This window comes from Rhinoraja longicauda, chromosome 1, assembly GCF_053455715.1.
Source record: "Rhinoraja longicauda isolate Sanriku21f chromosome 1, sRhiLon1.1, whole genome shotgun sequence".
In the NCBI taxonomy this organism is placed as follows: Eukaryota; Metazoa; Chordata; class Chondrichthyes; order Rajiformes; family Arhynchobatidae; genus Rhinoraja; species Rhinoraja longicauda.
The window spans coordinates 49,932,052-49,947,198 of NC_135953.1; the positions used below are offsets into that span (position 1 = coordinate 49,932,052).

Consider the following 15,147-nt stretch of genomic DNA (forward strand, 5'->3'; position numbering starts at 1 on the left):
ACAAGGTGGAATTTAAGGAAAAAAAGATTATAATACTGCCTTGGTTTGAGAACTCAATAATTTGGCACGAGACTTATCGTGGAATCACCTGACAGATACAAGCCCTGACCAAGTGAAACGCAGCTAGCAGTTGAATGATAACATCAAAAAAACAAGTGAAATGTTTTCCAACTACAGGACTATATTTTACTGTTGGTTTTAATGATCCCTGAACCCTACTGATTTTATGTTGCCAAATTCAGTTTGGGTTTTAGGCTCCTGAATGATCAGGCATAATAAATCAGAACGAGGAGACCCGTTATGCACATTAATAGCTCGTGTTGACAAGGCTTCCATCACAAAACAGGCATCACTTCTGTCATAGATGCATGATAAAAGGCATTAGAAACGTGTTAATACTAGAGAAACTAGGTTGTATTTTGGTGGTGCTCCAACTTTAAAATACTCTACTCCTTAGAATAAGGAATCTACAAGATGAGCGAGTGTTATTCTGGAGAGCAACTTGGTCACATTTTTGTTGTTTAAGGATAACAAATGAGGTCAGATACTAAGAAAATGTTCAAAATAACATTTCTCAAAGGGCTATCAAGTCAAGTTTATTGTCAACTGACAAAATGGAAGTTAGGAGTCTAAATTGAGAACTGCAATGCACCCAGATGATCAGCTGAAACATCCTGGCGGGTATTCACTCTGATGTATGTTGCTGGTGCTTAAAAAAGTAATAGCAGCACTGATGACAATAGTATTCACTCTGATGTATGTTGCTCGTGCTTAGAAAAGTAATAGCGGCACTGATGACGACGATAGTAAAACCTTTTTTAAATCCAGCCATTGAAAGTATACTTATTAGTGCCTTTATTATCTTTTCACTCAAATCTTTAAAACATTAATAACTCTGCAAACGTTAAATGTTGAATTGCCCCACTCAAGAAATAAGATATCCAATTATCCAAGATATCCAAAGCTCTGCACTCATAGGAAGAACTATGATAAATTTTCAGATAGATCAGGCATATTTTTCTGCTACGTGTTAACAAAAAACACTAGAGGCTTCCCCATAATATTAATTGGGCGTTGCAAGTTTTTACTGAGCTTCGTGTAGACAGCTTAGCATATGTATTTCATCTTTAGATAAATTCAATACAAAGTACCTTCATAGTAACACTTAAAAGTTATACTTAATGAAAATAAAGATGAGACTTCCAGACTTTTTATTTCTGGAATGGTGTACACCACACATCAAGGTACAACAGAAGTACAAAATAATGCTGAACACAAACCTTCAGTATTTATATACAAATATTAAAACAAAACACAACATTAGAGCTTTCTCTGGTATATCTTCAAAACTGAATGCTGTCTTGATTGTCACCCATTAACCCATTTTTTCCCACCACTGGCAGTTCTAATACCAAATGCAACAGTATAGTAGAGGAGGAGTTGTAGCACCATTTCTTCAGAACAGTATTGCTAGAGCTTTTATTTTATTAAAAGCATTTAAGTAGCATGTCTATATTGATCATCAATATCACATTGCTTTAATTTTTCACAAACATTGTACAAACTCCCTCTTCTGCAATGTATCAACTTTTCAAATTTCTTTATAGTTAGTTCAACTTGACACCATTTTACCTTCAATAGATCATTTTAATTCGTACTACAGACTTTGGATAAGTTATCAATAAGTTCAATAATAAGAGATTTACTCACTACATATATTTATCCTCGGCCACACAGAAAAACTGCAGTATTTTTCATGACCTAATTATTCTTGATATTCTTCAGTCATCAAACAAGTAATATCTTCAAGTAAATGGATCAGTTTACATTAAGAAACTGGGTGACGTTTCTGGTCAAGACCCTTCTTCAGAATTGACCTGGAAAGTCATGCGTTCCTTTTCTCCAGATGGTGCCTGCCTCGCTGAGTTACTCCAGCTTTTTGTGTCTATCTTCGGTTTAAACCAGCATCTGCAGTTCCTTCTTACACATATATTAGGAAACTAATCATTTAGTCTAGTGAGAAAACATTGTCTCTGTTTTGGTGAAATATTGCTATTTTCACCACAGCACCAGTTACAATTCTAAATGTATTAGTACTGTATATGAACAGACTTTAAAATGGAAAGGAAAAACAATCATCTTTGGCCAACAGTCAACAAAGCTTGACAATACACAGCAAATCTTCCAGTGGTTAAATGATGAGATTCTCATTTAGAAAGAATAAGTAAGGATCATTTCATGACACTTTAAACTTCAGAAAAGTAGTTTACTAGATGCATAAATTCTACATAATTACATTCTCTCAAACTATTGCCCTGTTTAATAAGAACATAAAAGGACATTTACAAAGTTCTAAAATATCAGTTCCCATTAAGATTTTGGTTTTAGTTTTGGTTGAGTATTTCGATGATCTTTGTTTTGCGTGTAGGATGAAGAGCAATTTTTCAACACCCCAAACACATAAAAAAAAAATAAACATTGTATCAAGTAAATAACACTAGACCCAAACAAAAAAGGTTAAACAATTTCAAACTAAATGCTTTTAAATAAATTTTCAGTCAAGAGTTAATCAATGTAACTGGCAAGAGAATACATACCAATAAGGATTTTATTTTAAAAAAATCACAAGCAAATCAGTCATAGGAAATTTTAAATTAAACCCTGTAATAAAAATCATACACTACTGTTTGTCAGGGGGACCTTACAAAGTCTGAATGCATAGTTAATTTCTGTATTTATAATGCACTAGGAATGGTTTTAAAATTTCAAAAAAGTGCAACTGATACAAGTTGATCAGTCATAAATCTGTATGAACATTACTACAGACTAGCCTTTTCAAATCCAGTCACGCTCAAATATATAAATGAAGGGATATGAATAGCATTTCCATAAGTACAGGACTGGGTTCATTTACCATTAGTAAGAAAGATCCCACAGAAGACAAATGCATAGATCAGCACATAAACACAAGCTACAAGCTGATGACATGAATCACAATTCCACGCAATACTGGCAAGAGCCAAGGCTACCCGTTACTTCTGTGTCTTGTACCTTTATGCCACACTGTACTGTCTCAGAACCTAAAGCTTCATCTACCTTACAAGATTCCTGTATTAAAAACTGAAAGACCATTGTATGGCTGTACAGTCATACTCGTTTACATAGCAAATCAATTCAGCCTCTCAAACTACAGTAATCATTCTTGCGCTTTTAAAATGGCAGCATTTGTGTAAAAATTCTGCACTGTTTTAGGGGCTTGTGCAAATAAGGTTGGGGGAGGGGTGGGGGAAGAGTGAAGATAGATTCTCCAGACAGTATGCAAATATTTACAGTACACTAAAGCAGTTCATCATGTTATGTATCCCAGCTAATTAACCTCCTTCACACTTTCAATTTGCCTGCAAAAACAGTAAACCTATTTATCAAATGTACTTCAGTAAAATCTTGTACTTTTAAAAATATGTAATAATGGGTATTCAGCAGGGTCTAATAACTCAATTTTTGATAGATGCTCAATGATGAAAATTAGTTTTAAATATTAATGACTACATTGTCAATTAGAAACTAAGAAAGCAATGAACGTAATGTAAAAATTACACCACGAAATACGTGATATAGCACATACTATAAACAGGTTCAATGGTACATAACTTTCAGCATAAGTATTTTCTAATACCAAGTCGTAGGGAATTTCCAAATTTTCTTGAGCAGACCTTGATTATGACCAGCATCAATTTACACTTAAAAACACCCTTTTATTTGCTGCTGTGTAAAATGGATCCCAAGTACATCTCATCAAATAATTACTGTAATCTAAAATTCAAATATCCTCCCTGTTTCAGTCAACAAGTGTTTTATTGCAAACTTTTACTTCCAGAGAAATTATAAAGATTCAGAATATATTTCAAAATATTAAGGTTCAGTTTTGGTTCAAGGTTTGACTGTACTATACTCGATTAGGCATGTACAGAACGTGGGATACAGAACACAATGAACTGCTGCAAAAGACATGGCTTAATTGTCAAACAGAATTGTGATTAGAAGTGGCAAGTCTCAAGTTGTGTCGAGACAATTTCAGCTGCCCCTGGAAATCTTCTTAGATATATAATGCACTACGCAGTTTGAGATACACTATAATACAATCTTTAAAGTCTTAAAAAAACAATGTACAATTATCACAAAATTCAATATTTAATCTAATCAATAAAAGCTTGAAAAGTTTCTAAGCACAGAAATCTGGCAGTAGTTCCAACCCGTTTACAGATGGCAGCCGTGCCCAACACTTGAGTCTGAGGGCTTCTTCCCATTTGTATTTCATCCATCAATTTTTTTCCCAAAGTATGCACTCATGGCACTGTAAACTGAAGTGCTCTGTTTTAAGTGAATGGATGAGATGGCTCTGTTCATGCAGGTCTTTGCACTGGTTGTGCGCTGTTCACTTCCAAAATGCTACAATCGCCAGGGACAAGGCCAGGTACCTGTAAACATTAGTATTCCTCTATACCCACTACTGTGACAGCAGTGTGCATTCATGGAAGCCATTTCTATTGTTTCAGATTCCTAATGGTGGTGACAGGAGGTGAAATGGTTCCTTTATCTACAGGCTACAAAAGAGGTGCAACAGCGTGAGAGTTCAGGACTGCGTCATGAAGTTCAATTTTTTGTCCCCAACTCTGCTATGTGAACATAATCTCTCAAATTTCTATGTTACCAGGGATTGAAAATAAATGGCTATTTAACTCTTGAGATATCAAGATTGAAGTCCTATAGGTAAAAAGACATCACTGATGTCATAGTAAAAAAATTCAAACTTCCAGTGAATGACTGAACAATCTCGATGGCTCACCCACCAAGTTCAACATTACTGCATACCACCATTTCATGAGACGTTTCAATGGAGGAGTCACTCTGATTGGAGAGCTGTATGTTGGTGTAGTGCACAGGGATTGATGAAGCCATTTGCTTCATTATTAGGCAAGCTGCTAAAATCTGCAACAGAAACAGACATTTTGGCACTAGTGATGTGGTGTGTGTGATTCTCAAAATCCACATCCAGGTTATTTACCGAAAGGTCATTGATGAAAGATTCTTGAACAGAGATCCCCATTTTCAATCTCTTTGCTGGTCTTTCAGTCTCGTTGTTGCACATGCTTATCTGATTCAAATCAGAATGGTAGAATCCAGTCTCAAATAAATTTAGGCAGTCTGTGTCACCATTCGTAGGCAATCCAAGTGATTCGTCTATTAAAGCAGGCACATGGGGAGTTGATCCTTTTGTGTGTAAACTCTCCACCGGAGGAAAATTATATGAATCCAAACAGCTTACATCTGCAATGCTGCATGTTGTACTAACACTGGTCAGTGCTAAAAAAAAGAAAAGCAAAATATAATTCTTTCAAATTTACAGCTGTATCCAAGATATCTTCACAAATCATTTTAATTCATGAAATGATGGCTAAAAGATGTATAACACAAGAATATAAAGAGTATTTTGCTTAAAAGGATAAGTAATAAAACGCAATCTAACAATCCGAGATCACTGGAGTTATACATTATTAACCAGTGACTTTAGAGATATAGTGCAGAAACAGGCCCTGTGGCCCACCGTCTGCACTGACCAGTACACTAGCACTATCCTACACACTAGGGACAATTTTGCACCCAAGCCAATTAACTTATAAACCTGTACGTCTTTGGAATGTGGAAGGAAACCGGAGCATCCAGATAAAACCCACAAGGTCACAAGGAGAACGTAGTCAGGATTGAACCTGGGTGCCTGGTGCTGTCGGGCATCAATTCTACAGCTGCGCTACTGTGCCACCCAGTTGTTAATAACTAGTTATCACACGCGAGGATAAATATAAATAGAACATATTTGGGCATCAAGATGTTCAAGTTACATCTTTAGGAGGCACACTGCACATTTTATTTGCTAGTTTAATCTTGCAAATAATTGCAAGGATAAATTAATTGTTATAATTGCTTGAATGTCCCATTCCAGAGTCTCGGGTAACTACTCAGGAGTATTCAATGTCAAATCACACCACCATTTGGCATTAAATCTGTTCCGGCAACTTAATACAATACTTACGGAGGTGCAATTGAATCACATTGGTTGTCTCAGGAGGGTATTAAAAAAATTCAAGGGAACTAATTAAAAAGTAGCAGGACTTGAGTAAATTGGGTCATAAAGTGAGATCACTTTATAAAGTGCAAATTGATCTCTTATTAATCGTGCACTCTAGATGACTAATATTCTTTCTCAATCCTCAAATCTCAAATTGTGGAGTGCAGAGGCAAATAAATAAATGATGGGTCTTTGTCCCAAACATTATGGAGGGCACTGTAGCAGAAATGACAGAAGATTATTGACTCTTATTTTTATACATTCCATGTGACCCACAGCTTAAAATTTGTTTACCTAATCGATGAAATTCACCATTGAAAAATATCCATAAGATGAAAAGTTACTTATATCAGCTTACGCGGAGGCTGAGTAATCTATTGCAATCATAAAGACGCCATCCAGCACAGAAAGAAACAACTCGTGATTAAATTCCATGGTCTAGTTGCCCTTCTACTACTAGTTAAATGATTAATTGAGGCAAACTTTTAAATTTCTGGATTTAAGCTGTTTTAGTTATTTATGTCTGTAAACTCAAGAGGAGGAATGAAGGTGCAAACTATTTTCTAAATCGGGAGGGAATCCAGAAATCGGAGGTGCAAAGGCACTTGGGAATGCTGGTGCAGGATTCCCAAAAAAGCTAATGTGCAGGTCAAATCAGTAGTAAAGAAAGCAAACTCAATGCTAGCATTTATTTCAAGAGGGCTTGTATACAAAAACATGGATGTAATGCAGAGGCTCTAAAAGGCGCTGGTAAGGTCACATTTGGAATATTGTGAGCAATGTTGGGCACCATATCCGAGGAAGGATGTGCTGGCTCTGGAGAGGATCCGGAGGTTTACAAGAATGATCGTTTGTCAAGATGAGCGTTTGTCGGCACTGGGCCTGTCCTCGCTGGAGTTTAGAGGAATGAGGGGGCAGACCTCATCAAAACATACAGAATAGTGAAAGGTTTGGATAGTGGATGTGGAGAGGATGTTTCCACTAGTGGGAGTGTCTAGGACTAAAGATCATAGCCTCAGAATTAAAGGACATTCTTTTAGGAAGGAGATGAGGAGAAATGTCTTTAGTCAGAGAGTGGTGAATTAATGGAATTCTTTGCCACAGAAGGCTGTGGAGGCCAGGTCAGTGGATATTGTTAAGGCAGAGATAGATAGATTCCTGATTAGTACAGGTGTCAGAAGTTATGGGGAGAAGGCAAGAGAATGGGGTTAGGAGGGAAAGATAGATCAGCCATGATTGAATGGCTGAGTAGACATGATGGGCCAAATTGCCTAATTCTACTCCCATCACTTATGACATAACATCATCCTTTATATGCAGGTAAATTGTTAAGCAATTTCTTCATGACATTGCTTGAACTACAATTTTTATGATGGGACGACCTTACACACAAAACTATACTCGCTAGATAGAAGAGCTAGATAGAGCTCTTAAGGATAGTGGAGTCAGGGGGTATGGGGAGAAGGCAGGAACAGGGTACTGATTGAGAATGATCAGCCATGATCACATTGAATGGCGGTGCTGGCTCGAAGGGCCGAATGGCCTCCTCCTGCACCTATTGTCTATTGTCTGTCACTTTAAAGAAACAATATTTCAAAATTCAAATTTCCTTTCATTCTCGTCAACTGTAGCCATTTTCTGCCTGTTTGGATTTGGGCTCTTTTTAAAGTGAGATATACTGATACGTTGAGATATTCATTGAATTGAAATAAACTGCAAGAAACATGACAGACAAATAAATCTAGATTTCAATCACCGATTAAAGTATTAAAAACTTTTAAATCATAGATTGACGAAGGTGTAGGAGGACATTCTGCCAAGACCCACTTTCCTGCCTTCTGCCCCATGTTCCTCAAATTCTTTCGTTTTAGCTACTTTTTGACCACTTGAACTGGATCTGCCTCAACTATCATCACAGACTGACTTCTGCACTTCAAGTCTGCATGATGCTTAAAGCATGTCACCCAGATTAAATATTATTTGAAAAAAGACCAAGGGCTGAAGTAACTCAGCAGGTCTGGCAGCATATCTGGAGAACATGGATAGGGGACATTTCGGTTCAGTACCTTTCCTAAGACTGTGGGGGAAGAGGAGGGGGTGGGGTAAGGAAAGAAAGCCGAAACAGAGGAGGAGCAGGACAAACCTGGCATACAATAGGTGGATAAGGGTGAGGGTTTTTTTTTGAAAAGCAGATGGTAAAGCTAGAGGAACAAATGTAGGTGGTAGGGGAGAAATAAATAAGTGCGAGTTCAGGTGGGGCACAAGGGAGGGGGGATTAAGTAGTTACCTAAAATTAGATTCAATGTTCATACCATTACCTCCTCCATGTCAGAGGCCATAGGCAAACTGGAGGAGCAGCTCTTTATATGGACAGCTTACAACCCAACAGCATAAGCATTGAATTCCTCAATTTTAGGTAACCACTGACAACTATCCCCCTCCCTCAATTTTTTCGGCTCACATCCTCCATATTTTCATCTCTGCGATTTGTCTAACTACTATCTGCCCATCAAAAATGCCCCCTCACTTGTATCCACCTATTACTTGCCAGGCTTTGTCCTGCCCTTCCTCTCTTCCACCTTATCCCCCCCCCCTCCCCTCCACAATCAGTCTGAAGAAGGATCCCAACCTGAAATATCACCTATTCATGTTCTTCAGAGATACTGCCTGACCTGCTGAGTTACTCCAGCACTGTGTGTCTTTTTTGCAAACAACCTTCTGCAGTTCCCAATTTCTAAATATCAATTGACTTCTTTGCTCTTGCCTTCTATGCCTTCTATAAAGCAGAGTACGTATTTGCTCAGATCAAAAATGCTGTATCTTCCCACCAAAGCATGAACCTTCACATTCCTCAGTATTAAATTTAATCTATCTAATCACAGTTTTTACCCGTTGCACATTTGTCAGTTTTCCCATCTGCTCAAGTCCAAGTTATAAATATATTTTCTTCACTTATAGCCCCAGGCAACTTCATTACCCACTTTTTTTTTGATGAGAAAAACTTTCTTTCACCATTTGTTTCCTGTTCACTAGAAAATTAGTGCCAATGTTACCACAGCCTCTTATTTGGTGGCCTTCAGTTGAGATAAACCTATCAAGTGGCATCTGTTCAAATACATTTTAGAAAGCCATATACATCACATCAACCCTCTCCGACATGTTATCAAAAACCCATGTTTGATGGACATGATTTGCCTTTACCAAATTTATACCAACTTTCTGTAATTAGTAACACTTGTCCAAGTATTTGTTTACTCTGAACATAATTATTATTTCTTGAACATTCTTCATCAGCAAGATTAAATGGACTGGACTACTGTTCTTTGACCAAGATTCAATTTACCATTTTAGTCCTGAAACACAACCTTTGAATTTGTAGAGATTTAACAAGTAGGCACCCACACCCAAAGCCCCTGCAATTTATTTCCATCCTTCGGTAATCCAGGATGCATCCTGTCTGGATTAAATGGTTCATTCTCTTTAAAGGCAGCTAGCCTTTCTAATAGCACCTCTTTACCAAGTGTAAGTCCATCCTGAATTTCAGCACATCGAGCTTGGATGAAAATTCAGCATCCTTCTTTCTTGGCGTAGTGATATAAAGTGTAGGAAAGACCTGCAGATGCTGGTTTAAATCGAAGGTGGACACAAAATGCTGGAGTAACTCAGCGGGTCAGGCAGCATCTCTGGAGAGAAGGAATGGGTGACGTTTCGGATCGAAACCCTTCTTCAGACTGATGTCAGGGGAGGGGGCGGGACAAAGATAGAATGTAGTTGGTGACAGATGTAGATACGCCGCATCTGCACCCAGGATGAGGTGTTCCATACCAGGGCATCGGAGATGTCCTCATTCTTTAGGAAACGGGGGTTCCCCTCTTCCATTATAGATGAGGATCTCACTAGGGTCCCCTCGATATCCCGTAGCTCCACTCTTGCTCCCCCTCCCCCCATTCGTAACAAGGACAGAGTCCCCCTTGTCCTCACCTTCCACCCCATCAGCCATTGCATACAGCATATAATCCTCCAACATTTTCGCCACCTCCAACGGGAACCCACTACTGGCCACATTTTCCCATCTCCACCCCTTTCTGCTTTCCGCAGAGAACGTTCCCTCAGAAACTCCCTGGTCAACTCGTCCCTTCCCACCCAAACCATCCCCATCCCAGGTTCTTTCCCCTGCAACCGCAGGAAATGCAACACCTGTCCCTTTACCTCCCCCCTCGACTCCATTCAAGGACCCAAACAGTCTTTCCAGGTGAGGCAGAGGTTCACTTGCACCTCCTCCAACCTCATCTACTGTATCCACTGTTCCAGGTGTCAACTTCTCTACATCGGCGAGACCAAGTGCAGGCTCAGCGATCGTTTCACTTAACACCTCCACTCAGTCCGTCTTAACCTACCTGATCTCCCGGTGGCTCAGCACTTCAACTCCCCCTCCCAATCCCAATTTGACGTTTCTGTCCCGGGCTTCCGCCATTGTCAGAGTGAGGTCCAGAACAAATTGGAGGAACAGCACCTCATATTTCACTTGCGTTGATTACACTCCAGCAGTATGAACATTGACTTCTCTAACTTCAGATAGCCTTTGCTTTCTCTCTCCATCCCCTCCGCCTTCCCAGTTCTCCCACGAGTCTTCCTGTCACTAACTACATTCTATCTTTGTCCCGCCCCCTCCCCTGACATCAGTCTGAAGGGTCTCGACCCAAAATGTCACCCATTCCTTCTCTCCAGAGAAGCTGCCTGTCCCGCTGAGTTACTCCAGCATTTGGTGTCTACCTTCGAGTGATATAAAGTGCCCAGTTAGTACTGCAGCACTCTGCCTATAGGAAATCTTCTAACCCACCACTCTATCTCCAGGTCCCTCTGGTCGGCGGACTTGGGGCTACTCACTATCCCGCGGTCTAGGCTTAAGCTCAGGGGTGACCGCGCTTTTGCAGTTGCAGCTCCTAGACTGTGGAACAGCATCCCTCTCCCCATCAGTACTGCCCCCTCCATCGACTCAAGTCCAGGCTCAAAACCTATTTCTACTCCCTAGCGTTTGAGGCCTTCTGAGGGGGCGCTGTGAACTGTTTATGTATGTGCTGTTATGTTTGTGTGCCATTGTATGTTCGTTCTTAGTACCTGAACTGATGTATAGCACTGTATGTTTCATTTTTTTTTTCCTAATCAGATGTGCAGCACTTTGGTCAACGTGGGTTGTTTTTAAATGTGCTATACAAATAAAATTGACTTGACCAACCTCCCTTCTGTATTATTACCCCTTTCCTGCCATATGTCTACAGAATCTTTTGGATTTGGTTTGATTCTACTGCCAGTCTTTTTTTTGCCTTTGATTGTTGCATTTCTTATTTTATAGAGCTTTATCCTATAAAATTTCTGTTAATGGTCTAGTTCTCATTTACGCAATTCCTTATTGCAGTATTGGCAAGAAAAATTAAAATTACATTAGAATTTAGTAAGTGTCCGTTAGTTCAAGTTTCAAATTCAAAGACTTGAGCTTCGAAATTTACTTTCGGCTGTAGTGGACACACTGCTGCACACATGTTTTGGAATTTTACATCTTGTATCTTAAGTACACAATGTCAGGGCTACATATAACTTGTTAATCCTGGAACACAATTGCCTAACCGCAAACTGCCCTAACCATATGCTGACAGATTTATTTTAAGAGGCTGGGGAATTGGAAGGGACTGTCATAAATGAAAAGTTCCTATTCATGACACAAGGTGTTGCATAAAATCTATATACCTGCAAATTATTAAGAATGCCATCTCATAAATCACCAAATTACACATCTTTATGTCACAAAGACACAAGATCTATCCATGCAACACTTATTTTCACCACTAGAGGTTCGAATGTTTGCATTGTCAAGTATATTAGTTGCTTAGATAATAGCCATTGTTCGAAAATTATATCATACAATTCTTACCAGAAAACTCATGTCCAGAGCTCATTAGACAATGCTGATCAGAAACTGTTTCGGGTCTATTGACGGAAGAACAAATAGACGGCGAATGTATTGATCGACTTAGCATTCCCATCTCAGCCTCATCTACCAGGCGATCCATGTAATCCCTTAGAAAGAAAAGTTTTGTAGTTAAATTGTTGTGCAATAAAATGCTGAAACCCAAATATGATGGTTCACTGGATCTGCCAACTTACATATATATTTAAAGGTTGTGAAGTGGAAAATCCTCTTAGACAATACTTACCCTTGTAGCTTTTGTCCTGTGCATTATGACACTGATCCATGCAAAAGTCTATTCAGGATTTGAATGTATAATTTTAAATATTGTATAAATTTAGCAACTATTTCTCATTAACAGATAAACCCATGGTGTTAAACACCAAGCCTGAAAACAGTAAGAACCCAAAGGATTCCTCAAGTGAAGCTTCAATAACTAATAGAGCATATTTAAAAGGCTTAAATTCAACTAAAATTACTATCCTACCTGACTATAAGGATAGGAAATTCTCCATAGTAGACACTAGTAGCCCACAATGGAAAATCATAACTTTATTCCACAGACATAAAGTAATTGGACCAGGAAATAGACAAATTCTCAAAAATTGTGTCGGTTAATTGACAAAAATGGACAAAGCAAGGTAGAACAGGAACAGTGCTTATAATTTGTTCCACAGGATTCTTCAAGATGTTTGGCATGGGAAATGTCTTTAAAAAAAAAGAAGATTGGACAGGAGGAAAAGTTAAATTACTTTATTTATATTGGTTATTTATTGAGAAAGGAGTTGGCAATTTTGTCAATCTGCACTAAATAATATTATGGTAAGAAAGACAGGATTTAATTGCAGTCAAGCAATCCGCAAGGATCCAAATATGCAGCTAACTTCTCAGAATAAATAGATGCATGTTTTTAGAATTAGGATTCCAGTGGAAAGATTCAAAACAATTTGGATGAGAAAGAGATCAGAAGAAAAATAACAGCAACATAGCATGCAAAAGAAAAATACGGAAATATTGAATAATATAGCAAATGAGGTAGAGGCAATTTTGGTCATCTTCACTATCATGATGACATGCAATTCTTTAAGCCTTACTCGTAATTTGTTATGATCTCTCTGGAGAAAAAAACCATTATGGAGGTTTTTGGTATTGCACTACGTGGGCAGGCCTGGTGTGCTTTGTGGGCTGTTCATAGTACCTCATGGACATGGCCGCCAGACACCTATCCAACCACATACAGGATTTTCAGCTGCTGACTGGACAGCTTCCCCAGCTCTACTTTGTGAGTGTTGAAATCCCAGAATTATCTCAATAGATTTTGCAAAATCTGTATATAGGAAAAATAAAAGAGGAAAAACATTTGGGTTTGAAAGATCCTTTTCCTTTCTATGGTATTACTCAATACTAAAAATGACTAAACTCAGTTATTTTTTGATGCCTTTTAGTATAATCTCCAGCTTTCAAAAACTGAAGAATCAAACACAATAGGGGTAGGAAGGAAAGTAAATATGCAATAACATTCCAGGACATTTGGTTTAAAAGCGAACTTATCAAAATACATAACCCTCACTATATCGGACCATGGGGAGAGGTGGGGGAGGGGGAATGGTGTCCGTTATTGCTGATTGTCCATTATAACCAAGTAAGAATTTTTCCCTCCATTTACATCATTGGCCAGGCCTATCCTGGAGTCGAGTCACTGAGAGCCCAGCGGGACCTCACTCATTACATGGAGCACAGCGGCCCAAGAGGGCCGCCCAGCATCACCTTGTCCAGTGCAACTAGGAAACGGCAATAACAGCTGCCCATGCTGCTGAGTCCCGCAATCATAGATTGAGAGCAAAATGGGAGGTCTGGAGCATTGGGATGGCAGGTTGACTCCCACGACCCGGAGTTCAGGGTGAAAGGACATCGACCTTAAATGTTAACTTTGCTTCTCTTTCCAAAGACACCGCCTAACCAGCTGAGTGCACAAGGTTCTTTTTAACAGCTATAAATGCATTTTTGTTACTGCAAGCTAAAATTACGAAAGGCTGTTTGGTTACGTTGTTTAATAGTTAAGTGTCAATCAAAGCAATTATTTGTCAATTTAATGGCCGGTAATTCGCAGTGTAATTAGCAGCCTGGGTTCTTAAGGAGACAATGAGGTCTGATTACTGTGGGAATCTCTGTCCGCAAAAAACAAAATCCATTATAAAGAGGTCTGTAACAACGAGGGTAGACTGCACAAATTTAAGATCACATCAATTCCATAATGGAGTACAAAATTCAGAATAACTGAAAGAAGTTTTTGTTCGTTTTTATATTTATTTCATACTCACGTTAATGCAAAGCAATAAATATTTTTAGATTAGTTTCGTTAACTGTACCATTATTTAAAAAAGAAAGGATATACCAAGTAATTAATATTTAATTAGACTTGGATGGTGGGCAAATTATTGGAATTAATTCCAAAAAGTTTACGCCATGTTTTTGAAAGGCATAGATTTAATTGGCATAAAATTGTTCAGAGTAGATTGTGTCTGACCAACTTAATTGAATTTGTTGAGGAGTTCACACGGAAGGTTGATGTTGGGAGTCTATGTAATGGAATCTACATTGACTTTAGTGAGGCTTTTACATGATCTCACATGGCAAACTGTCAAATAGGCAAATGTAGGAGAGTAGCAAATTGGGTCCAAAATTAACCTTCTCAGGCACAGTAGAAAGCACTAGTATAAAGCACTATTATTGTCAAGGAGATCATTGAGAGGCTGCAGAGCATACTGGAGGACGGTTAAAAGCTAGAGATCAGGTGCATATTACTGTCAAAAGAAGGTGTTTGGCAAGTTAGTAAACCACTGCTTTTGGACGCTGGCATAGAAAAGTTTATGAAACCCTGGCTTAAGCAGCTTCTTAAAATACATGCATGACTAACCATGGGTAAACACCTTTCAGCTGCGACATTCAGTAGCTCAACATTCACTGACTAACCCTATTTAAAAGGACATTCATAGTTGATATCTAGTAATTCACCAATAGTGATGATTAGTAGAAAAGCCCCATGTACAAAATT

At 38.6% G+C, this 15,147-nt stretch overlaps 1 protein-coding gene across 5 annotated transcripts in view; it reads right to left on the minus strand.

The window, feature by feature from the left end:
- Positions 1 to 1,238: 1,238 nt before the first annotated feature.
- Positions 1,239 to 15,147, minus strand: part of LOC144592490 (mesoderm induction early response protein 3-like) — a 65,664-nt gene continuing 51,755 nt past the window's right edge. For all 5 annotated transcript variants that reach the window (XM_078397092.1, XM_078397111.1, XM_078397101.1 and 2 more), the window contains 2 exons: positions 12,057 to 12,202; positions 1,239 to 5,364 (listed from right to left, as the gene is read on the minus strand). In XM_078397092.1, the coding sequence (XP_078253218.1) occupies positions 4,904 to 5,364; positions 12,057 to 12,202 (607 nt within the window). In that variant the 3' untranslated portion in view covers positions 1,239 to 4,903. The remainder of the gene's footprint in view (positions 5,365 to 12,056; positions 12,203 to 15,147) is intronic.